The following is a 24,513-nucleotide window of genomic DNA, read 5'->3' as shown; positions in this document are numbered from 1 at the left end:
CCCCCAAAACCCCCCAAACCCACCCCCATCACGTGACCCCCCAAAACCCCCCCAAAACCCATCCCCCATCACGTGACCCCCCCAAAACAACAGAAATCCCCCCAAAACCCCCCCAAAGTCACTCGGGACCCCCCAAAACCCCCCCAAGGTCACCCGGGACCCCCCAAAATCCCCCCAGAGTCACTCGGGACCCCCCCAGGACCCCCCAAAAGTCACTCGGGACCCCCCCAAACCCCCCCAAGATCACCCAGGACCCCCCAGGACCCCCCCCAATTCCACCCCCCCACTCGAGGGACCCCCCCAAGGTCACTCGGGACCCCCCAAAATCCCCCAGGTTCACCCGGGACCCCCCAAAACCCCCCCAGAGTCACTCGGGACCCGCCCAAAACCCCCCAAAATTTCCCCCCAAATCCCCCCAAAATTCCCCCAAAATTCCCCCAAAATTCCCCCAAAATTCCCCCAAAATTCCCCCAAAATTCCCCCAAAATCCCCCCAAAATCCCCAATCCCCGCGGTTCCCCCCGCGCATGCGCGCTGCAGCCGCGGGAAGGAGCCGGCGGCGCGAGCGGGGCAGGCGGCGCCGTGGCTTAGTTGGTTAAAGCGCCTGTCTAGTAAACAGGAGATCCTGGGTTCGAATCCCAGCGGTGCCTTTTACTGGGACACCCCCATTTTGGGAGGGACACCCCGAATTTAACACAGGAATCTCCATTTTGAGGAGAAAAACCCGGATTTTGGGAAAAAAAACCTGATTTTTGGGGCTTAGTCGGTTAAAGTGCCTGGTTGTAGTAAAGAGAGGATGGAGGGTTCGAATCCCAGCTCTCCCTTTTACTGGGACACCCCCATTTTGGGGAGCGACACCCCGAATTTAACACAGGAATCTCCATTTTGAGGGGACAAACCCGGATTTTGGGCGAAACCCCCGAATTTTGGGGTAAAAATCCCGATCTTTGGAGGGCTTTATTTGCTTAAAGTAAACAGGAGATCCTGGGTTCGAATCCCAGCGGTGCCTTTTACCCGGGCACCCCCATTTTGGGAGGGACACCCCGAATTTAACACAGGAATCTCCATTTTGGGGATAAACCCGGATTTTGGGTGAAAAACACGGATTTTGGGGAAAAAAATCCCGATTTTTTTGACTTTATTTGATTAAAGTAAACAGCGGATCGCGGGTTCGAATCCCAGCGGTGCCTTTTACTGGGGCACCCCCATTTTTGGGGGGCCACCCCATTTTTTTGGGGAGGAAGAACACACAAACTCAACTCAGAGCGGTACAAACCCATTTTTTTTGGAGGGGGACCCCTCCCCTTTTGGGGTCTCACTCCGAATTTTGGGGTGCGGGGGCTCGATGGGGTTTGGGAGGGATTTTTGGGGGGCTCGGGGGGGTTTTGGGGGGTCAGGCGATGATCAGGTGAGTTTCGGGGGGCACCCCACAAGCCTCTTTGTGCCTCTCGAAGAGCTCCTGCAGCCGCTGAACGTAGAGCCCGTGGTAGTGGGCGACCAACTCGGGCGGGGGGCGAGCGACCCGCGGCACCTCCAGGGGGGTCCCCACTGCCCAAAAAAAAAACGGGGATCGGCACCCCAAAAATACCCCCGGGACCCCCAAAATCTCAAAAAACCAAAACCCTTCCAAAAAAAACCCCAAAACTGGGATTTTTAAACCCCTCCCGCTGCGGAATTTCCCGGAAATGGCAAAATTCGGGTGAAAATCCCCCCCCAAAAATTCCTGATGGAATTCAAGATCCACGCCAGGAACCCCCAAAATCTCATCCCGAACCCCAAAATTCCCCCATTTCCTTTCCCCGAACCCTCAGCCCCTTCCCAGCACCCCCCAAACGCCCCCGATTTCAATCTTTGGGTCCCCAAATTCCTCCCTGACACAAAAATTCCCCCCAAAATTCCAGCCAAAATTCCCCTAAATCGTCCCTGATCCCAAAATCCTCCCAAAACTCCCCCTAAAGTTCCCCCAGATCCCTCCCTGATCCCAAAATCCTCCCAAATTTCCCCCAAAACTTCCTAAAATCCAGTCCTGACCTCAAAATCCGCCCCAAAATGCCCCCAAATCTCTCCCCGAACTCCCAAACTTCTCCCTGATCCCCCAAATCCATCCCTGACCCCAAAACTCTCCCCAAAATCCATCCCTGACCCGAATTTTTCCCCGAAACTCCCTCAAACTCCCCCAAAAACTCCTCCAAATCCCTCCCTGACCCCAAATTTTCCCCAAAACTCCTCCCAAATCCATCCCCGACCCCAAATTTTCCCCAAAATTCCCCCCAGAACTCCCGCAAATCCCTCCCGAGCCCAATTTTTTCCCAAAATTCCCCCCAAATCCCTCCCTGACCCCAAATCCCCCCCAAAATTCCCCTAAATCCCCCAAAAACTCCCCCAAATCCCTCCCTGACCCCAAAATCTGCCCCAAAATTCCCCCAAATCCCCCCAAAATTCCCCAAATCCCTCCAAAACTCCTCAAAATCCCTCCCAGACCCCAAATCCCCCCCAAAACTCCCCCAAATCCCCCCAAAATTCCCCCAAATCCCCCCAAAACTCCTCAAAATCCCTCCCTGACCCCCAAAATCCCCCCCCAAAACTCCCCAAAATCCCTCCCGGAGCCAAATTTTTCCCAAAAAAAATTCCCCCAAGTCCCTCCAAAACTCCCCCAAATCCCTCCCTGACCCCAAATCCCTCCCAAAACTCCCCCAAAATCCGCCCCAAAACTCCCCCAAATCCCTTCCTGACCCCAAAATCTGCCCCAAAACTCCCCCAAATCCCTTCCTGATCCCAAATTTTCCCCAAAATTCCCCCCAGAACTCCCCCAAATCCCTCCCTGACCCCAAATCCCTCTCAAAACTCCCCCCAAATCCCCCCAAAACTCCCCCAAATCCCCCCAAACTCCCCCAAATCCCTCCCTGACCCCAAAATCCGCCCCAAAATTCCCCCAAAATCCGCCCCAAACTCCCCCAAATCCCTTCCTGACCCCAAAATCCGCCCCAAAACTCCCCAAAATCCGCCCTAAAACTCCCGCAAATCCTCCCAAATTCCCCCAAATCCCTTCCTGACCCCAAAATCCACCCCCAAATTCCCCCAAAATCCCCTCAAACTCCCCCAAATCCCTTCCTGACCCCAAAATCCACCCCCAAATTCCCCCAAATCCGCCCTAAAACTCCCCAAAATCCCCCTCAAAATTCCCCCAAATCCCTTCCTGACCCCAAAATCCACCCCCAAATTCCCCCAAAATCCCCCCAAAACTCCCCCAAATCCCTCCCTGACCCCAAAATCCGCCCCAAAACTCCCCCAAATCCCCCCAAAACTCCCCAAAATCCCTCCCTGAGCCCAAAATCCCCCCCAAACTCCCCCAAATCCCTCCCCGAGCCCAATTTTTCCCCCCCAAATCCCCCCCAAATCGCCCCCCGCCCCCTCCCCTCCCCTCACTCACCCACCACGGTGAGGGGGACGCGGAAGGGGAGGAAGGGGAGCCCCCCCCGACCCCAAAAGATGCAGGGGGCGAACCCCAAAATCTTCTTCAGGCCCCGCTGCAGCCGCCGGATCCAGGAGGTGTCGGAGAGGGGGGGCTGCCAGAACGCGTCCTGCTCCCCAAAAACGTACACGGGAACCAGGGGGGTGCTGGGACCCCCCCCCCGAGGGTCAGGGGACACCCCAAAATCCTGGGGGGGGGTCCCCGCACCCCCAAATTTCCTCCCGGATCCCGAAATTCTTTCCCCGGTGCAGGAATTCCCACCCCAAGCCCGAATTTGGGCAGATGGAGGATCCCGGGTTTGTGTTTGGGACACAAATTGTGCCCCCCTGGATCCCAAAATTTTAATTCTGGATCCCAAATTGTCTCCCTGGATCTCAAAATTGTCTCCCTGGATCCCAAAATTTTAATTCTGGATCCCAAATTGTCTCCCTGGATCCCAAATCCCCCAAAATTCTCTTCAAATCCACCCAAAAACCACGCCCAAATCCCAAAACTCCCTCCAAAAACCTCCGATCTTTCCCACCAAACCACGCTAAAAACGCCTCAAAACCTCCCCAAATCTCCCCAAATCCCCCCAAAACCCTTCCAAATTCCCCCAAAACCCTTCCAAATCATCCCAAATTCTCTCCAAATCCCCCCAAAACCCCTCGAAATCATCCCAAAATCACCCCAAAAACCCAAAACTCCTTCAAAAAACCCCCAATATTTCACCCCAAACCGCCCTAAAACCGCCTCAAAACCGCCCCAAATGGCCCCAAATCACCCCAAAAATGCCCCAAATCCCCCCAAAACCCTTCCACATCTTCCCAAATCACCCCAAATTCTCTCCAGATCCCCCACAAACCCCTCGAAATCATCCCAAAATCACCCCAAAAACCCAAAACTCCTTCAAAAAACCCCCAATATTTCACCCCAAACCGCCCCAAAACCACCCCAAATCCCCCCAAATCTCCCCAAATCCCCCCGAATCCCCCCCAAACCCCCCAAAATCCCCCCAAATCCCGGTTCCGGTACCCGTGGCGCAGCGCCAGGCGCACGAAGCCGCGGCGGTTGCGGAGGGTGACGCGGTGACACCCCGGGGTGCCCTCCAGAGCCTCACCCCAAAAACCGCCCCCAAAACCGCCCCAAATCACCCCAAACCCCTCCAGATCACCCCAAAACCGCCCCAAATCCCCCCAAAACCTCCCCAAATCCCCCCAAAACCTCTCCAAATCCCCCCAAAACCTCCCCAAATCCCCCCAAAACCTCTCCAAATCCCCCCAAAACCTCTCCAAATCCCCCCAAAACCACCCCAAAAACCCAAATCTCCCTCCAAAAATCCCCAATCTTTCACCCCAAACTGCTCCAAAACCGCCCCAAATGACCCCAAATCCCCCCAAAAATGTCCCAAATCTCCCCAAATTCCCCCAAAACCCTTCAAAATGTCCCCAAATTATCTCCAAATCCCCCCAAATTCTCTCCAAATTCCCCCAAAACCACCCCAAAACCCCAAAATTCCCTCCAAAAACCCCCAATCTTTCATCCCAAACTGCTCCAAAACCGCCCCAAATGACCCCAAATCCCCCCAAAAATGTCCCAAATTCCCCCAAAAATGTCCCAAATCCTCCCAAAACCTCTCCAAATCTTCCCAAATTCTCTCCAAATCCCCCACAAACCCCTCGAAGTCATCCCAAAATCACCCCAAAAACCCAAAACTCCTTCAAAAAAACCCCCAATCTTTCCCCCCAAACCGCCCCAAAACCACCCCAAATCCCTCCAAAAATGTCCCAAATCCCCCCGAATTCCCCCAAACCCCCCCAAATCCCGGTTCCGGTACCCGTGGCGCAGCGCCAGGCGCACGAAGCCGCGGCGGTTGCGGAGGGTGACGCGGTGACACCCCGGGGTGCCCTCCAGAGCCTCACCCCAAAAACCGCCCCCAAAACCGCCCCAAATCCCCCCAAAACCTCCCGAAATCCCTCCAAATTACCCCAAATTCTCTCCAGATCCCCCCAAAACCTCCCCAAATCCTCCTAAAACCTCCCCAAATCCCCCCAAAACCTCCCCAAATCACCCCAAATCACCCCAAATTCTCTCCAAATCACCCCAAATTCTGTCCAGATCTCCCCCAAAACCACCCCCTAAAACCACCCCAAAACCCCAAATCTCCCTCCAAAAACCCCCAATCTTTCCCCCCAAACCGCCCCAAATGACCCCAAATCTCCCCAAAAATGTCCCAAATCCCCCAAAAAATGCTCCAAATCCTCCCAAAACCTCTCCAAATCTCCCCAAATTCTCTCCAAATCCCCCACAAACCCCTCGAAATCATCCCAAAATCACCCCAAAAACCCAAAACTCCTTCAAAAAAACCCCCAATATTTCACCCCAAACCGCCCCAAAACCACCCCAAATCCCCCCAAAAATGACCGCAAATCCCCCCAAAATGCCCCAAATCCCCCCCAAACCTCTCCAAATCTCCCCAAATTCTCTCCAAATCTCCCCCAAAACCTCTCCTAATCCCCCCTAAACCCCAAATCTCCCTCCAAAAACCCCCAATCTTTCCCCCCAAACCACCCTAAAACAGCCCCAAATGACCCCAAATCTGCCCCAAATCTCCCCAAATCCCCCCAAATCCTCCAATTTCACCCCAAACTCTCCCCAAAACCTCTCCAAATCCCACCCAAATCCCCCCAAAACCTCTCCAAATCATCCCAAAACCCCAAAATTCCCTCCAAAAACCCCCAATCTTTCACCCCAAGCTGCTCCAAAACCGCCCCAAATGACCCCAAATCACCCCAAAAATGTCCCAAATTCCCCCAAAACCTCTCCAAATCTTCCCAAATTCTCTCCAAATCCCCCACAAACCCCTCGAAGTCATCCCAAAATCACCCCAAAAACCCAAAACTCCTTCAAAAAAACCCCAATATTTCACCCCAAACCGCCCCAAATCCTCCCCAAATGACCCCAAATCCCCCAAAAAATGTCCCAAATCTCCCCAAATCCCCCCGAATTTCCCCCAAACCCCCCCAAATCCCGGTTCCGGTACCCGTGGCGCAGCGCCAGGCGCACGAAGCCGCGGCGGTTGCGGAGGGTGACGCGGTGACACCCCGGGGTGCCCTCCAGAGCCTCACCCCAAAAACCGCCCCCAAAACCGCCCCAAATCACCCCAAACCCCTCCAGATCACCCCAAAACCTCCCCAAATCCCCCCAAAACCTCCCCAAATCCCCCCAAAACCTCCCCAAATCCCCCCAAAACCTCCCCAAATCCCTCCAAATCTCCCCAAATTCTCTCCAAAACCTCCCCAAATCCCTCCAAATCTCCCCAAATTCTCTCCAAATCCCCCCAAAACCTCCCCAAAACCCCAAATCTCCCCTCGAAAACCCCCAATATTTCACCCCAAACCGCCCCAAAACCGCCCCAAATGACCCCAAATCTCCCCAAAAATGTCCCAAATCCCCCCAAAACCCTTCCAGATCTTCCCAAATCCCTCCAAATCACCCCAAATTCTCTCCAAATCCCCCCAAAACCTCCCCAAATCATCCCAAAACCACCCCAAAATCCCAAATCTCCCTCCAAAACCCCCCAATCTTTCCCCCCAAACCACCCCAAAACCGCCCCAAATGACCCCAAATGCCCCCAGAAATGTCCCAAATCTCCCCAAATTCCCCCAAAACCTTTCAAAATCTCCCCAAATTCTCTCCAAATCCCCCCAAAACCACCCCAAAACCCCAAAATTCCCTCCAAAAACCCCCAATCTTTCACCCCAAACCGCCCCAAAACCGCCCCAAATGACCCCAAATCCCCCCAAAAATGTCCCAAATCCCCCCAAAACCCTTCCAGATCTTCCCAAATCCCTCCAAATCACCCCAAATTCTCTCCAAATCCCCCACAAACCCCTCGAAATCGTCCCAAAATCATCCCAAAAACCCAAATCTCCCTCCAAAAACCCCCAGTCTTTCACCCCAAACCGCCCTAAAACCGCCCCAAATGACCCCAAATCCCCCCCAAAAATGTCCCAAATTCCCCCAAAAATGTCCCAAATCTCCCCAAATTCCCCCCAAACCCTTCAAAATCTCCCCAAATTCTCTCCAAATCCCCCAAAACCACCCCAAAAACCCAAATCTCCCTCCAAAAACCCCCAGTATTTCACCCCAAACCGCCCCAAAACCGCCTCAAATTACCCCAAATCCGCCCCAAATCTCCCCAAATTCTCTCCAAATCCCCCCAAATTCTCCAATTTCACCCCAAACTCTCCCCAAAACCTCTCCAAATTCCCCCAAAACCCCAAATCTCCCTCCAAAACCCCCCAGTCTTTCACCCAAAACCGCCCCAAAACCGCCCCAAAACCGCCTCAAATGACCCCGAATCCCCCCAAAAATGCCCCAAACCCCCCCAAATCCCGGTTCCGGTACCCGTGGCGCAGCGCCAGGCGCACGAAGCCGCGGCGGTTGCGGAGGGTGACGCGGTGACACCCCGGGGTGCCCTCCAGAGCCTCACCCCAAAAACCGCCCCAAAACCGCCCCAAATCACCCCAAACCCCTCCAGATCACCCCAAAACCGCCCCAAATCCCCCCAAAACCTCTCCAAATCCCTCCAAATCACCCAAAAACCTCTCCAAATCCCCCCGAAACCTCCCCAAATCCCTCCAAATCACCCCAAAACCTCTCCAAATCCCCCCGAAACCTCCCCAAATCCCCCCAAAACCTCCCCAAATCCCTCCAAATCACCCCAAATTCTCTCCAAATCACCCCAAATTCTGTCCATATCTCCCCCAAAACCACCCCCTAAAACCACCCCAAAACTCCCTCCAAAACCCCCCAATCTTTCCCCCCAAAACGCCCCAAATGACCCCAAATCACCCCAAAAATGCTCCAAATCCTCCCAAAACCTCTCCAAATCACCCCAAATTCTCTCCAATCCCCCACAAACCCCTCGAAATCATCCCAAAACCACCCCAAAACCCCAAATCTCCATCCAAAAACCCCCAATATTTCCCCCCAAACCGCCCCAAAACCGCCCCAAATGACCCCAAATCCCCCCAAAAATTTCCCAAATTCCCCCAAAAATGTCCCAAATCCCCCCAAAAATGTCTCAAATCTCCCCAAATTCCCCCCAAACCCTTCAAAATCTCCCCAAATTCTCTCCAAATCCCCCAAAACCACCCCAAAAACCCAAATCTCCCTCCAAAAACCCCCAGTATTTCACCCCAAACCGCCCCAAAACCGCCTCAAATGACCCCGAATCCCCCCAAAAATGCCCCAAACCCCCCCAAATCCCGGTTCCGGTACCCGTGGCGCAGCGCCAGGCGCACGAAGCCGCGGCGGTTGCGGAGGGTGACGCGGTGACACCCCGGGGTGCCCTCCAGAGCCTCACCCCAAAAACCGCCCCAAAACCGCCCCAAATCACCCCAAACCCCTCCAGATCACCCCAAAACCGCCCCAAATCCCCCCAAAACCTCCCCAAATCCCTCCAAATCCCCCAAAAACCTCTCCAAATCCCCCCGAAACCTCCCCAAATCCCTCCAAAACCTCTCTAAATCACCCCAAATCCTCTCCAAATCTCCCCAAAACCACCCCAAAATCCCAAATCTCCCTCCAAAAACCCCCAATCTTTCCCCCCAAACCGCCCTAAAACCTCCCCAAATGACCCCAAATCTGCCCCAAATCTCCCCAAATTCTCTCCAAATCCCCCCAAATTCTCCAATTTCACCCCAAACTCTCCCCAAAACCTCTCCAAATTCCCCCAAAACCCCAAATCTCCCTCCAAAACCCCCCAGTCTTTCACCCAAAACCGCCCCAAAACCGCCCCAAAACCGCCCCAAATGACCCCGAATCCCCCCAAAAATGCCCCAAATCCCCCCAAAACCCTTCCACATCTTCCCAAATCACCCCAAATTCTCTCCAGATCCCCCACAAACCCCTCGAAATCATCCCAAAATCACCCCAAAAACCCAAAACTCCTTCAAAAAACCCCCAATATTTCACCCCAAACCGCCCCAAAACCGCCCCAAATGACCCCGAATCCCCCCAAAAATGCCCCAAAACCCCCCCAAATCCCGGTTCCGGTACCCGTGGCGCAGCGCCAGGCGCACGAAGCCGCGGCGGTTGCGGAGGGTGACGCGGTGACACCCCGGGGTGCCCTCCAGAGCCTCACCCCAAAAACCGCCCCCAAAACCACCCCAAATCACCCCAAACCCCTCCAGATCACCCCAAAACCTCCCCAAATCCCTCCAAAACCTCCCCAAATCCCTCCAAATCCCCCCAAAACCTCCCCAAATCCCTCCAAATCACCCCAAATTCTGTCCATATCTCCCCCAAAACCACCCCCTAAAACCCCAAAACTCCCTCCAAAACCCCCCAATCTTTCCCCCCAAACCGCCCCAAATGACCCCAAATCACCCCAAAAATGCTCCAAATCCTCCCAAAACCTCTCCAAATCTTCCCAAATTCTCTCCAAATCCCCCACAAACCCCTCGAAATCATCCCAAAATCACCCCAAAAACCCAAAACTCCTTCAAAAAACCCCCAATATTTCACCCCAAACCGCCCCAAAACCACCCCAAATGACCCCAAAAATGTCCCAAATCCCCCCGAATCCCCCAAAATCCCCCCAAATCCCGGTTCCGGTACCCGTGGCGCAGCGCCAGGCGCACGAAGCCGCGGCGGTTGCGGAGGGTGACGCGGTGACACCCCGGGGTGCCCTCCAGAGCCTCGGCCGCGCCCCCCACCATGATCAGCAGCGCCTGCGACCCCCGCGACAGAACCGCGTCCAGACAGCGCTGGCTCACCGGGCACAGCCCTAAAAATGGGGTGGGGGGAACCCCGAAATCATAAAAAACCCAAAATCCCAAAAAACCCTCCCAAAATCCCATAAAAAACCCCAAAATCCCCCCAAAAATCCGGTGAAAAAAGCCCCAAATTGGTCCCAAACCCGCCCGGATTTTCCCCAAATCTGACCCCACTCCCAGTGATGGGTGAGGGGCACAACCCCAAAAAATGGGGTGGGGGGAACCCCGAAATCATAAAAAACCCAAAATCCCATAAAAAAACCCAAAATCCCCCAAAAAATCCGGTGAAAAAAGCCCCAAATTGGTCCCAAAACCGCCCGGATTTTCCCCAAATCTGACCCCAGTCCCAGTTCAATCAGCGCTGGCTCACCGGGCACAGCCCTAAAAATGGGGTGGGGGGAACCCCGAAATCCTAAAAACCCAAATCCTAAAAAAAAACCCAAAATCCCCCCCAAAAACCCCGAAAATCCCATAAAAAACCCGAGGGAAAAGCCCCAAATTGATCCCAAAACCGCCCGGATTTTCCCCAAATCTGAGCCCAGTCCCAGTTCAAACAGCGCTGGCTCACCGGGCACAGCCCTAAAAATGGGGTGGGGGGAACCCCGAAATCATAAAAAACCCAAAATCCCATAAAAAACCCCAAAATCCCCCCAAAAAACCCGAAAATCCCATAAAAAACCCAAGGGAAAAGCCCCAAATTGATCCCAAACCCGCCCGGATTTTCCCCAAATCTGAGCCCACTCCCAGTGATGGGTGAAGGGCACAACCCCAAAAAATGGGTTGGGGGGAACCCCGAAATCATAAAAAACCCAAATTCTAAAAAAAACCCCAAAATCCCCCAAAAAATCTGGTGAAAAAAGCCACAAATTGGTCCCAAAACCGCCCGGATTTTCCCCAAAACCGACCCCAGTCCCAGTTCAATCAGCGCTGGCTCACCGGGCACAGCCCTAAAAATGGGGTGGGGGGAACCCCGAAATCCTAAAAAACCCAAAATCCCATAAAAAACCCCAAAATCCCCCCCAAAAACCCCAAAAATCCCATAAAAAACCCGGGGGAAAAGCCCCAAATTGATCCCAAACCCGCCCGGATTTTCCCCAAATCTGACCCCAGTCCCAGTTCAATCAGCGCTGGCTCACCGGGCACAGCCCTAAAAATGGGGTGGGGGGAACCCCGAAATCATAAAATACCCAAATCCTAAAAAAAAACCCCAAAATCCCATAAAAAACCCGGGGGAAAAGCCCCAAATTGGTCCCAAACCCGCCCGGATTTTCCCCAAATCTGACCCCACTCCCAGTGATGGGTGAGGGGCACAAACCCAAAAAAATGGGGTGGGGGGAACCCCGAAATCCTAAAAATCCCAAAAAACCCCCCCAAAATCCCATAAAAAACCTCAAAATCCCCCAAAAAATCCGGTGAAAAAAGCCCCAAATTGATCCCAAACCCGCCCGGATTTTCCCCAAATCTGAGCCCAGTCCCAGTTCAAACAGCGCTGGCTCACCGGGCACAGCCCTAAAAATGGGGTGGGGGGAACCCCGAAATCATAAAAAACCCAAAATCCAAAAAAAACCCAAATCCCATAAAAACCCCCCCAAAATCCCATAAAAACCCGAGGGAAAAGCCCCAAATTGATCCCAAAACCGCCCGGATTTTCCCCAAATCTGACCCCAGTCCCAGTTCGGGCAGGGTTGGGTGAGGGGCACAACCCCAAAAAATGGGGTGGAGGGAACCCCGAAATCCTAAAAAACCCAAATTCCCCCCCAAAAAACCCCAAAATCCCATAAAAAACCCGGGGGAAAAGCCACAAATTGATCCCAAAACCGCCCGGATTTTCCCCAAATCTGACCCCAGTCCCAGTGATGGGTGAGGGGCACAACCCCAAAAAATAGGGTGGGGGGAACCCCGAAATCATAAAAAACCCAAATCCTAAAAAAAACCCCCAAAATCCCATCAAAAACCCCCAAATCCCCCCAAAAATCCGGTGAAAAAAGCCACAAATTGGTCCCAAAACCGCCCGGATTTTCCCCAAATCTGACCCCAGTCCCAGTTCAAACAGCGCTGGTTCACCGGGCACAGCCCTAAAAATGGGGTGGGGGGATCCCCGAAATCCTAAAAAACCCAAATCTTAAAAAACCCTCCCAAAATCCCATAAAAAAACCCAAAATCCCCCAAAAAATCCGGTGAAAAAAGCCCCAAATTGGTTCCAAACCCGCCCGGATTTTCCCCAAATCTGAGCCCAGTCCCAGTGATGGGTGAGGGGCACAGCCCTAAAAATGGGGTGGGGGGAACCCCAAAATCATAAAAAACCCAAATCCCAAAAAACCCTTCCCAAAATCCCATAAAAAACCCCAAAATCCCCCCAAAAAAACCCCAAAATCCCATAAAAAACCCGGGGGAAAAGCCCCAAATTGATCCCAAACCCGCCCGGATTTTCCCCAAATCTGACCCCAGTCCCAGTTCAATCAGCGCTGGCTCACCGGGCACAGCCCTAAAAATGGGGTGGGGGGAACCCCGAAATCCTAAAAACCCAAAATCCCAAAAAACCCTCCCAAAATCCCATAAAAAACCCGAAAATCCCATAAAAAACCCGAGGGAAAAGCCCCAAATTGGTCCCAAACCCGCCCGAATTTTCCCCAAATCTGAGCCCACTCCCAGTGATGGGTGAGGGGCACAACCCCAAAAAATGGGGTGGGGGGAACCCCGAAATCCTAAAAACCCAAAATCCCAAAAAACCCCCCCAAAATCCCATAAAAAACCCCAAAATCCCCCCAAAAATCCGGTAAAAAAAGCCCCAAATTGGTCCCAAAACCGCCCGGATTTTCCCCAAATCTGACCCCACTCCCAGTGATGGGTGGGGGGCACAACCCCAAAAAATGGGGTGGGGGGAACCCCGAAATCCTAAAAAACCCAAAAACCGAAAAAAAACCCAAAATCCCCCCAAAAAACCCGAAAATCCCATAAAAAACCCGAGGGAAAAGCCCCAAATTGGTCCCAAAACCGCCCGGATTTTCCCCAAAGCTGACCCCACTCCCAGTCCGGGTAAGGTTGGGTGGGGGGCACAACCCCAAAAAGTGGGGTGGGGGGAACCCCAAAATCCTAAAAACCCAAATCCTAAAAAAAACCCCCAAAATCCCATAAAAAACCCCAAAATCCCCCCAAAAATCCGGTGAAAAAAGCCCCAAATTGGTCCCAAACCCGCCCGGATTTTCCCCAAATCTGACCCCAGTCCCATTTCAAACAGCGCTGGCTCACCGGGCACAGCCCTAAAAATGGGGTGGGGGGAACCCCGAAATCATAAAAAACCCAAATCCAAAAAAAAAAACCAAAATCCCCCCAAAAAACCCCGAAAATCCCATAAAAAACCCGAGGGAAAAGCCCCAAATTGGTCCCAAAACCGCCCGGATTTTCCCCAAATCTGACCCCACTCCCAGTGATGGGTGGGGGGCACAACCCCAAAAAATGGGGTGGGGGGAACCCCGAAATCATAAAAAACCCCAAATCTAAAAAAAAAAACAAAATCCAAAAAAGATCCCCAAGAAATCCCGAAAAAAACCCAAAAAAATTCCCCCAAAAATCATTAAAAAATCCCCCAAATAACCCCCAAAAAATCGAAAAAAAACCTCAAAAAAATCTCAAAAAAATCGAAATAATCGCCAAAAAATCGAAAAAAAATCTCAAAAAATCCCCAAAAATCATTAAAAAAAAATCTACAAAATATCCCGAAAAAATCCCAAAAAATCGCAAAAAAAATCAGAAAAAATCCCCAAAAGTCTAAAAAAATCCCCAAAAAATCCCCAAAAAATCCCCAAAAAAATCCCCCCAAAAAATCCCCAAAAAATCCAAAAAAAACCCCAAATATCCCAAAAAAACCCCCAAAAATCCCCAAAAAAACCCCAAAAATCCCCCAAAAATCCCCCAAAAATCTGAAAAATTCCCAAAAAAATCCCCCAAAAAATCCCCCAAAATACCCAAAAAAATCTCAAAAAAATCCTAAAAAATCCCCCAAAAAGTCTCAAAAAATTCAAAAAAATCCCCCAAAAAGTCTCAAAAAATCCCCCCAAAAATAAAAAAAAATCCCCCGAAAAATCCCAAAAAAACCTCTAAAAATCCCCCAAAAAATCATTAAAAAATCCCAAAAAATCAAAAAATATCCCCCTAAAATCCGCAAAAAATCCCCCAAAAAATCCCCAAAAAATCCCCCCAAAATCTAAAAAAAGTCTCAAAAAAATCCAAAAAAAATCCCAAAAAATCCCCCAAAAATCCCGAAAAAATAAAAAAAAAATCCCAAAAAATCCCCCAAAAAACATAAAAAAATTCAAAAAAAAAATTCCCAAAAAAATCTCAAAAAATCCCCAAAAATCCCAAAAAAATCCAAAAAAAGTCTCAAAAAAATCCAAAGAAACCCCCCAAAAAATCCCCAAAAAATCCCGAAAAAATAAAAAAAAATCCCCCAAAAATCATAAAAAAATCCCCCAAAAAATCCCCCCAAAATCCCCTAAAAATCATTAAAAAATCCAAAAAAATAAAAAAAAATCCAAAAAGAAATCCAAAAAAAATCCAAAAAAATCCCAACAAAATCCTAAACCCCCTCCACCAAAATCCCTAAAAAATCATTAAAAAATCGCAAAAAATCATAAAAAATTACCAAAAAATCCCCCAAAAAATCATTAAAAAATCCCCAAAAAATCATTAAAAATTCCCAAAAAAATCATAAAAAAATCCCAAAAAATCATTAAAAAATCACCCAAAAATCCCCCAAAAATCATTAAAAAATCACCAAAAAATCATTAAAAAATCCCAAAAAAATCCCCAAAAATCCCCAAAAAGTCCCCAAAAAATCCCCAAAAAATCCCAAAAAATCCCCAAAAAATCCCAAAAAATCCCCGAAAAATCCCCAAAAAATCCCAAAAAATCTGCAAAAAATCCCCAAAGCCCCTCAAACCCTCCAAACCCCGACGCACCGGCGGCCATGGCGTACTCCCGGTACACCGGCAGGTGGAACAGCCCCGTCCATAACCCCCAAAAATCCCAAAAAAATCCTCAAAAAATCTCAAAAAAATTCAAAAAATCCCCCAAAAAGTCTCAAAAAATTCCCAAAAATCATAAAAAAAATCCAAAAAAAATCTCAAAAAATCCCCAAAAAAACTCCCAAAAATCCCCGAAAAATCATTAAAAAATCTCCAAAAATCCCAAAAAAATCCCCAAAAAATCCCCAAAAAATCCCCAAAAAATCCCCCAAAAAACCCCCCCAAAATCACAAAAAATCCCCCCCAAAATCCCCAAAAAACTCAAAAAAATCCCAAAAAAAATCCCCAAAAAAACCCCCAAAATCCCCCAAAAAATAATAAAAAAATCCCAAAATATCATAAAAAAATCACCAAAAAATCACCAAAAAAATCCCACAAAATCCCCCAAAAATCCCCAAAAAATCCCCAAAAAATCCCCAAACCCCCCCAAACTCCCCCAGACACCCCCGAACCCCCCGGAACCCCCGTCCGTGACGCACCGGCGGCCATGGCGTACTCCCGGTACACCGGCAGGCGGAACAGCCCCTCCAGGGCGGCCAGGCTCGGCCGCAGCCCCGGGCAGGGTCCCCCGGGGCCGGGGGTGGCGCTGGCCCCGCGCGCGGCCGTGACGAAAGCGCCGAAGACCCCGATACAGGAGATGCCGTGAGGATGAGCAGGGAGCAGGAAACTGCGGCCAGGGGACAGGGGACACTCACGGACCACCTGGGACATTGGGGACAGAGGGGACAGAGGGGACATTGGGGACATTGGGGACATTGGGGACATTGAGGACAGAGGGGACATTGGGGACATTGGGGACATTGGGGACATTGGGGACATTGGGGACATTGGGGGTGTTGGGGACATTGGGGACATTGGGGACATTGGGGACATTGGGGACATTGGGGACATTGGGGGGATTGGGGACATTGGGGACATTGGGGACATCAGGACAGGGGTGAGGATGAGCGGGGAGCAGGAAACTGCGGCCGGGGGACAGGGGACACTCACGGACCACCTGGGACATTGGGGACAGAGGGGACATTGGGGACATTGGGGACATTGGGGGGATTGGGGACATTGGGGGGATTGGGGACATTGGGGACATGGGGGACATTGGGGGGATTGGGGACATTGGGGGGATTGGGGGGATTGGGGACATTGGGGACATTGGGGACATTGGGGACATTGGGGGGATTGGGGACATTGGGGACACTGGGGACATTGGGGACAGGTGTGAGGATGAGCGGGGAGCAGGAAACTGCGGCCGGGGGGGAGGGGACACTCACGGACCACCTGGGACATTGGGGACAGAGGGGACATTGGGGGGACATTGAGGGGACATTGGGGACATTGGGGGGATTGGGGACATTGGGGACATTGGGGACATTGGGGACATTGGGGACATTGGGGGACATTGGGGACATTGGGGACATTGGGGACATTGGGGACATTGGGGGTGTTGGGGACATTGGGGACATTGGGGGGATTGGGGACATTGGGGACATTGGGGACATTGGGGACATTGGGGACACCGGAGACATTGGGGACATTGGGGACATTGGGGACATTGGGGACATTGGGGGTGTTGGGGACATTGGGGACATTGGGGGGATTGGGGACATTGGGGACATTGGGAACATTGGGGACATTGGAGACATTGGGGACATTTGGGGCCATTTGGGGTAATTTGGGGACACTCTGGGGACATTTGGGGACACTTTGGGGCCATTTGGGGCCATTTGGGGTCATTTGGGGACACTTTGGGGACATTTGGGGCCATTTGGGGACATCTGGGGCCATTTGGGGCCATTTGGGCACATTTGGGGACATTTGGGGACATTTGGGGACATTTGGGGACAGTTCCCGGTACCCGGATGGGGAAATAGTCACAGAAATGGTCCCAGACGCGCCAGCTCCGGAGCCACTCCCAGTGCCGCGGCCCTGGGGACAGCGAGGGGACATTTGGGGACATTTGGGGACACCCCCAGGACACTGTCCCCAACCCCCCAATGTCCCCAATGTCCCCCCCAATGTCCCCTCCCAATGTCCCCAATGTCCCCCCAACCCTTCCAATCCCCCCAAGATGTCCCCAGTGTCCCAAAAGTCCCCCCCCCCATCCCTGCTGTCCCCAATGTCCCCATGGTGTCCCCAACCTCCCCAGTGTCCCCAATGTCACCCCCAAGGTGTTCCCAAGGTGTCCCCTGTCCCTCCTCTGTGTCCTCCCAATGTCCCCAACCCCCCCAATGTCCCCTCGCTGTCCCCTCTGTCCCCCCCGGTGTCACCTCCGATGTCCCCAATGTCCTTGATGTCCCCAATGTCCCCTCGCTGTCCCCAATGTCCCCAATGTCCCCAATGTCCCCAATGTCCCCAGTGTCCCCAATGTCCCCAATGTCCCCAATGTCCCCCCAATGTCCCCAATGTCCCCTCAGTGTCCCCAATTCCCCCAATGTCCCCAATGTCCCCAATGTCCCCAGTGTCCTCAATGTCCCCAATGTCCCCAATGTCCCCAATGTCCCCAATGTCTCCTGTCTGTCCCCAGTGTCCCCAATGTCACCCAATGTCCCCAATGTCCCCCAATGTCCCCAATGTCCCCAATTTCCCCAGTGCTGTCCCGGTGTCCCCAATATCCCCAATGTCCCCAATGTCCCCCAATGTCCCCAATGTCCCCAATGTCCCCAATGTCCCCTGGCTGTCCCAATGTCCCCAATGTCCCCAATGTCTCCCCAATGTCCCCAATGTCCCCATTGTCCCCAATGTCCCCAATGTCCCCAGTGTCCCCCCAATGTCCCCAATGTCCCCAGTACTGTCCCCAATGTCCCCAATGTCTCCCCAATGTCCCCAATGTCCCCAGTGTCCCCTCGCTGTCCCCAATGTCCCCAATGTCCCCAATGTCCCCAATGTCCCCAATGTCCCCAATGTCCCCAATGTCCCCAATGTCCCCAATCCCCCCAATGTCCCCAATGTCCCCAATGTCCCCAATGTCCCCAATGTCCCCAATGTCCCCAATCCCCCCAGTGTCCCCAATGTCCCCAATGTCCCCTCAATGTCCCCAATGTCCCCAATGTCCCCAATGTCCCCTCAATGTCCCCAATGTCCCACTGTCCCCAATGTCCCCAATGTCCCCAATGTCCCCAATGTCCCCAATGTCCCCCAATGTCCCCAATGTCCCCTCAATGTCCCCAATGTCCCCAATGTCCCCCAATGTCCCCAATGTCCCCTCAATGTCCCCAGTGTCCCCCAATGTCCCCAATGTCCCCAATGTCCCCAATGTCCCCCAATGTCCCCAATGTCCCCTCAATGTCCCCAATGTCCCACTGTCCCCAATGTCCCCAATGTCCCCAATGTCCCCAATGTCCCCAATGTCCCCCAATGTCCCCAATGTCCCCTCAATGTCCCCAATGTCCCCAATGTCCCCAATGTCCCCAATGTCCCCAATGTCCCCAATCCCCCTCAATGTCCCCAATGTCCCCAATGTCCCCAATGTCCCCTCAATGTCCCCAATGTCCCCTCAATGTCCCCAATGTCCCCTCAATGTCCCCACCTGTGTCGGGCCCGTTCCAGTCCCAGAGCCACCACCCCCCGTAGGTGACCGGGAGGATCCAGAGCCGCGTCCTGAGCAGCGCCAGCAGCACCAGCAGCGACACCGGCCCTAATTAACACCCTAATTAGCGCCCTAATTAATGCCCTCATTCATTAACGCCGTCATTAACGCCCTAATTACCTTAATTACCCTAATGAACCCCCCCGACCCCGCCCCACAGCCTCAGCCAGCCGCTCACACCGCCCAGAATTAACCCACCGGTAATTAACTCACCAGTAATTAACACCCCGTCAATTAGCTTCCCGGTAATTAACCCCCCGGTAATTAGCTCACCGGTAATTAACCCCCCGATAATTAGCTCCCCGGTAATTAGCTCCCCGGTAATTAACTCACCGATAATTAGCTCCCCGGTAATTAACCCACCGATAATTAACCCCCCGATAATTAACTCACCGGTAATTAACTCACCGGTAATTAACCCCCCGGGAATTAACCCACCGATAATTAACTCCCTGGTAATTAGCTCCCCGGGAATTAACTCACCGGTAATTAACCCCCCGGGAATTAACCCCCCGATAATTAACTCCCCGGTAATTAGCTCCCCGGGAATTAACTCACCGGTAATTAACCCCCCGATAATTAACTCCCTGTTAATTCCCTCCTCGTTAATTACCTCCCCGTTAATTAACTCCCCGTTAATTGCCGCCCCGTTAATTGACGCCCCGTTAATTGCCTCCCCGTTAATTAACCCCCCTTTAATTAACTGCCCGTTAATTCCCCCCGCCGTTAATTAACTCCCCGGTAATTAACACCCCAGTAATTGTCGCCCTGTTAATTCCCTCTTCATTATTTCCCTCCCCGTTAATTAACCCCCCGATAATTATCTCCCCGTTAATTAGCCTCCCCGATAAATAACCCCCTGTTAATTAACTCCCCGTTAATTGCCGCCCCGTTAATTAACACCCCATTAATTCCCCCGGCCGTTAATTAACTCCCCGTTAATTGCCATCCCGTTAATTGCACCCTCCTAGGGGAGTCGTTTTCTCCCCCGCCATTAATTAGCCCACTCGAGTTAATTAATTACCCACTAATTAATTATTCTCACCTCCCCGTTAATTGCCTCATTTGGGGTTAATTAACTCCCAGTTAATTGCTCTCCCCTCGTTAATTGTCCACTTTAGGAGTTAATTTCCCCCCCATTAATTAGCCCCCCTCGAGTTAATTAATTGTCCCCAGGAGTAATTATCTCCTTCCTGGGGTTAATTAATTCCCCATTAATTGCTCCCCACCCCCGTTAATTATTCCCCCCCCGTGGTTAATTATTGTCCCTCCCTTAATTATCCCTCCGGAGTTAATTATTCTATTCCCCCCCCCGTTAATTGCCTCCATCGGTGCTACTTAACCCCCTGTTAATTAACCCCCTGGTGTTAATTAATCCCCCGTTAATTAAGGCTAATTACCCCCCTGGGGTTAACTCCTCCCCCCCCATTAATTGCCACCCTGCGGTTAATTAAACCCGCGTTAATTGCCCCGCCCTCAGGGTTAATTCCCTCCTCTCTATTAATTACCCCCCTCGGTTTAATTAAGCCCCCGGGGTTAATTAGACCCCTCCCGTTAATTACCGCCCCCCCCCGTAACTCTCCTCCCTCCCCCCTAATTACCCCCAGGCACTAATTACCCACCATTAATTGCCCACCCCGGATTAATTAGACCTCCCCCACGTCTTAACCCCTCCCTCAAAGCTTAATTACCCCCCCAGCCTTAATTAGCCCCCTCTAATTACCCTCCAGGCTTAATTATCCCCCGTTAATTGCCTCCTCCACCTTTAACCCCATCAATACCGCCCTCTCAGTAATTAATTAACCCTTCTAGTCATTAATACCCCCATTAATTACCCCTCCAGGGCTTGGACCCCCTCTCCAAAGGGTTAATTACCCTTCCCAGGGGTTAATTATTCCCTCCAGCCTTAATTAACCCTCCCTAATTACCCCCGTTAATTACTTCCTCCACCTTTAACCCCATCAATACCCCCTGTCAGTAATTAATTAACCCTTCTAGTCATTAATGCCCCCATTAATTACCCCTCCAGGGGCTTGAACCCCCTCTCCAAAGGGTTAATTAACTCTCCCAGAGGTTAATTATTCCCCCAGCCTTAATTAACCCTTCCTAATTACCCCCGTTAATTGCCTCCTCCACCTTTAACCCCATCAATACCCCCTGTCAGTAATTAATTAACCCTTCTAGTCATTAATGCCCCCATTAATTACCCCTCCAGGGCTTGGACCCCCTCCCCAAAGGGTTAATTACCCTTCCCAGGGGTTAATTATTCCCCCAGCCTTAATTAACCCTCCCTAATTACCCCAGTTAATTACTTCCTCTGCACTTAACCCCATCAATACCCCCCTCTCCCTAATTAATTAACTCTTCTAGTCATTAATATCCCCATTAATTACCCTTCCAGGGGCTTGAACCCCCTCTCCAAAGGGTTAATTAACTCTTCCAGGGGTTAATTATTCCCCCAGCCTTAATTAACCCTCCCTAATTACCCCCGTTAATTGCCTCCTCCACCTTTAACCCCATCAATACCCCCTGTCAGTCATTAATTAACCCTTCTAGTCATTAACACCCCCATTAATTACCCCTCCAGGGGCTAGAAGCCCCTCTCCAAAGGGTTAATTACCCCTCCCAGGGGTTAATTATTCCCTCCAGCCTTAATTAACCCTCCCTAATTACCCCCGTTAATTGCCTCCTCCACCTTTAACCCCATCAATACCGCCCTCTCAGTAATTAATTAACCCTTCTAGTCATTAATACCCCCATTAATTACCCCTCCAGGGCTTGGACCCCCTCCCCAAAGGGTTAATTACCCCTCCCAGGGGTTAATTATTCCCCCAGCCTTAATTAACCCTTCCTAATTACCCCCGTTAATTGCCTCATCCACCTTTAACCCCATCAACGCTTCCTGTCAGTAATTAATTAACCCTTCTAGTCATTAATACCCCCATTAATTACCCTTCTAGGGGCTTGAACCCCCCTCTCCAATGGTTAATTAACTCTCCCAGGGGTTAATTATTCCCTCCAGCCTTAATTAACCCTCCCTAATTACCCCAGTTAATTACTTCCTCTGCACTTAACCCCATCAACACCCCCCTCTCCCTAATTAATTAACTCTTTTAGTCATTAATTACCATTCCAGGGGCTTGAACCCCCCCTCTCCAAAGGGTTAATTAACTCTCCCAGGGGTTAATTACCCCCCCCAGCCCTAATTAGCGGGCGCTAATTACCGAGGAAGAGGAAGGTCAGCATCCATTGCACCACGCACAGCGCCTGCAGCACGGAACGGAAATTTCCCCCCATAACTGCCCGGGGGGGGCAGAAATTGGGGTGACACCGCTGGGGGGGGGTCCCGGAGCTTTTGGGGGACCCTTAAAAATTGGGGGGAACCCCCAAAACTCCCGGGGACCCCCCAAAACCCCCCCAAAATCTTCCTCTTCCTCCTCCTCCGGTACCTCCCGAGGCCGCCACGTCCCGGCCGAGCCCGAACTTTGCCCCAGGGCGGGGGAAGGAGCCGGGAGTGTTTGGGGGGGCGGGGAAGAAGAGGAAAAAAAGGGGAACCCCCCCCCTTGGAGAACCCCAAAATCCTCCAGGGAGACCCCAAAAAAAAGCCCCAAATCCTCAAAAAAAAACCCGGGTTGAAAAGACCCTAAAAAGGGGGAAAAATCTCAAATTTGAGGTTTTCAAAAAGCCCCCCCCAAAAAAGGGGAGGTTTTGGGGTTCCCCCCTGGGATTGAGGCTGGAAATGTTAAAATACCCCAAAATCAGCCAAAATCGACTCGAAATCGCCCCCAAAATCGCCCCAAATCACCCCAAAATCCACCAAATTCTGAGCCCCCCAAGAGTCCCCTCAAAACTTCCTGAAAAGCCCAAAAATTCCCAAATTTTCCCCAAATCCCGACCCCAAAGGGACCCCCCAAAAGTTTTTGAGCCTCTTGTACCCCGAAATCCCAAAAAAACCCAAAATCCACAAAATTCCCCCTGAAATCCTCAAAATCCCCCCAAAATCCTCAAAATCCCCCCAAAATCCACAAAATTCCCCCAAAATCCACAAAATTCCCCCCAAAATCTTCAGACCCTCCCAAAAAACCCCAAAATTCCCAAATTTCCCCAAAATCCCGACCCCAAAGGGACCCCCCAAAAGTTTTTGAGCCTCTCGTACCCCGAAATCCCCAAAAAAAACCCCAAAATTCCCCCAAAATCCTCAAAATTCCCCCAAAAATCCTCAAAATTCCCCCCAAAACCCTCAAAATTCCCCCCCAAATCTCCCCAAAAATCCCCCCAAACCTTCAGACCCCCCCAAAATCCCAAAAAAAAACCCAAATTCCCCCAAAATCCTCAAAATTCCCCTCAAAATCACCCAAAATCCCCCCAAAAAATCAGAATATTCCTCAATCCAAACCCATTTTTCGGGGGTACAGAAATTTCGGGGAGTCCCCAAATTTTTTTGGGGTGTCCAGGGAGGTTTTTGGGGTTCAGACGCAGCTCAGGAGCCCCAAAACCCTTAAAAATTCCCCCCCAAAAATCAAAATATTCCTCATTTCCAAGCGATTTATTGCCTTTAAAATCCATTTTTCGGGGGTACAGAAATTTCGGGGTGTCCCCAAATTTTTTGGGGTGTCCGGGGAGGTTTTTGGGGTTCAGGCTCAGCTCAGGAGCCCCAAAACCCCCTAAAAATCCCGAAATAAATCAAAATACTCCTCGTTTAAAAGCGATTTATTGCCTTTAAAATCCATTTTTCGGGGGTACAGAAATTTGGGGGTTTCCCCCCGATTTTTTTGGGGTGTCCGGGGAGGTTTTTGGGGTTCAGACTCAGCTGAGGAACCTCAAACCCCTTAAAAATTCCCCCAAAAAAATCAAAATACTCCTCGTTTAAAAGCGATTTATTGCCTTTAAAATCCATTTTTCGGGGGTACAGAAATTTGGGGGTTTCCCCCCGATTTTTTTGGGGTGTCCAGGGAGGTTTTTGGGGTTCAGGCTCAGCTCAGGAGCCCCAAACCCCTTAAAAATTCCCCAAAAAAATCAAAATATTTCTCATTTCCAAGCGATTTATTGCCTTTAAAATCCATTTTTCGGGGGTACAGAAATTTGGGGGTTTCCCCCCGATTTTTTGGGGTGTCCGGGGAGGTTTTTGGGGTTCAGACGAAGCTGAGGCGGCGCTCGGGGGGGACCCCGTACCCCAATTTGTGCTCCTCGAAGAGCTCCCGCAGCCGCTCCCGGTAGCGCCGGTGCCAAAGCTCCACCTCGGCTTCCGATGGATCCGGGAGCCGCGGCAGCTCCAGGGGGGCCCCCACTGCCAGGAGAGAGAACCCCAAAATCCAGCGGGAATCCGGGAAATTTGGGGGAAGTTTTGGGATTTTTTTAGGAATTTTTTGGGATTTTTTGGGATTTTTTTTAGGAATTTTTTTGGATTTTTTTTATTTTTTTGAGATTTTTTTCTGATTTTTGGGGGATTTTTTGGGGATTTTTTGGGATTTTTTTGGGATTTTTGGGGATTTTTTTGGGAATTTTTGGGATTTTTTTAGGAATTTTTGGAGATTTTTTTTTATTTTTGGGGGGGATTTTTTCAGATTTTTTGGGGATTTTTTGGGATTTTTGGGGGATTTTTTTGGGATTTTTTGGGGAATTTTGGGGATTTTTTAGGGATTTTTTGGGGATTTTTTGCGGAATTTTGGGG

At 51.2% G+C, this 24,513-nt stretch overlaps 1 protein-coding gene and 1 non-coding gene across 3 annotated transcripts in view; one reads left to right on the top strand and one right to left on the bottom strand.

The window, feature by feature from the left end:
- The first annotated feature begins 575 nt into the window (after positions 1 to 575).
- On the top strand, positions 576 to 649 carry TRNAT-AGU (transfer RNA threonine (anticodon AGU)). Its single transcript has one exon. It is a non-coding gene; the product is annotated as a tRNA-Thr (tRNA).
- Positions 650 to 1,387: 738 nt separating this feature from the next.
- LOC131574143 (2-acylglycerol O-acyltransferase 2-like) overlaps positions 1,388 to 24,513 on the bottom strand; it is a 40,455-nt gene continuing 17,329 nt past the window's right edge. The window contains exons 6-12 of one of the 2 annotated variants that reach the window (XM_058828536.1): positions 22,067 to 22,141; positions 18,783 to 18,890; positions 17,112 to 17,182; positions 15,739 to 15,961; positions 10,078 to 10,246; positions 3,430 to 3,617; positions 1,388 to 1,547 (exon numbers count right to left, since the gene is read on the bottom strand). In XM_058828536.1, coding sequence (XP_058684519.1) covers positions 1,393 to 1,547; positions 3,430 to 3,617; positions 10,078 to 10,246; positions 15,739 to 15,961; positions 17,112 to 17,182; positions 18,783 to 18,890; positions 22,067 to 22,141 — 989 coding nt within the window. In that variant the 3' untranslated portion in view covers positions 1,388 to 1,392. Of the gene's footprint in view, positions 1,548 to 3,429; positions 3,618 to 10,077; positions 10,247 to 15,738; positions 15,962 to 17,111; positions 17,183 to 18,782; positions 18,891 to 22,066; positions 22,142 to 23,875; positions 24,130 to 24,513 lie in introns of those variants that run through there. The other variant, XM_058828537.1, reaches the window with a different exon arrangement.

This window comes from Poecile atricapillus, assembly GCF_030490865.1.
Source record: "Poecile atricapillus isolate bPoeAtr1 chromosome 36 unlocalized genomic scaffold, bPoeAtr1.hap1 SUPER_36_unloc_6, whole genome shotgun sequence".
Classification (NCBI taxonomy): Eukaryota; Metazoa; Chordata; class Aves; order Passeriformes; family Paridae; genus Poecile; species Poecile atricapillus.
Note: the sequence above shows the minus strand (reverse complement) of the source record. Positions and strands in the feature narration are given on the sequence as shown.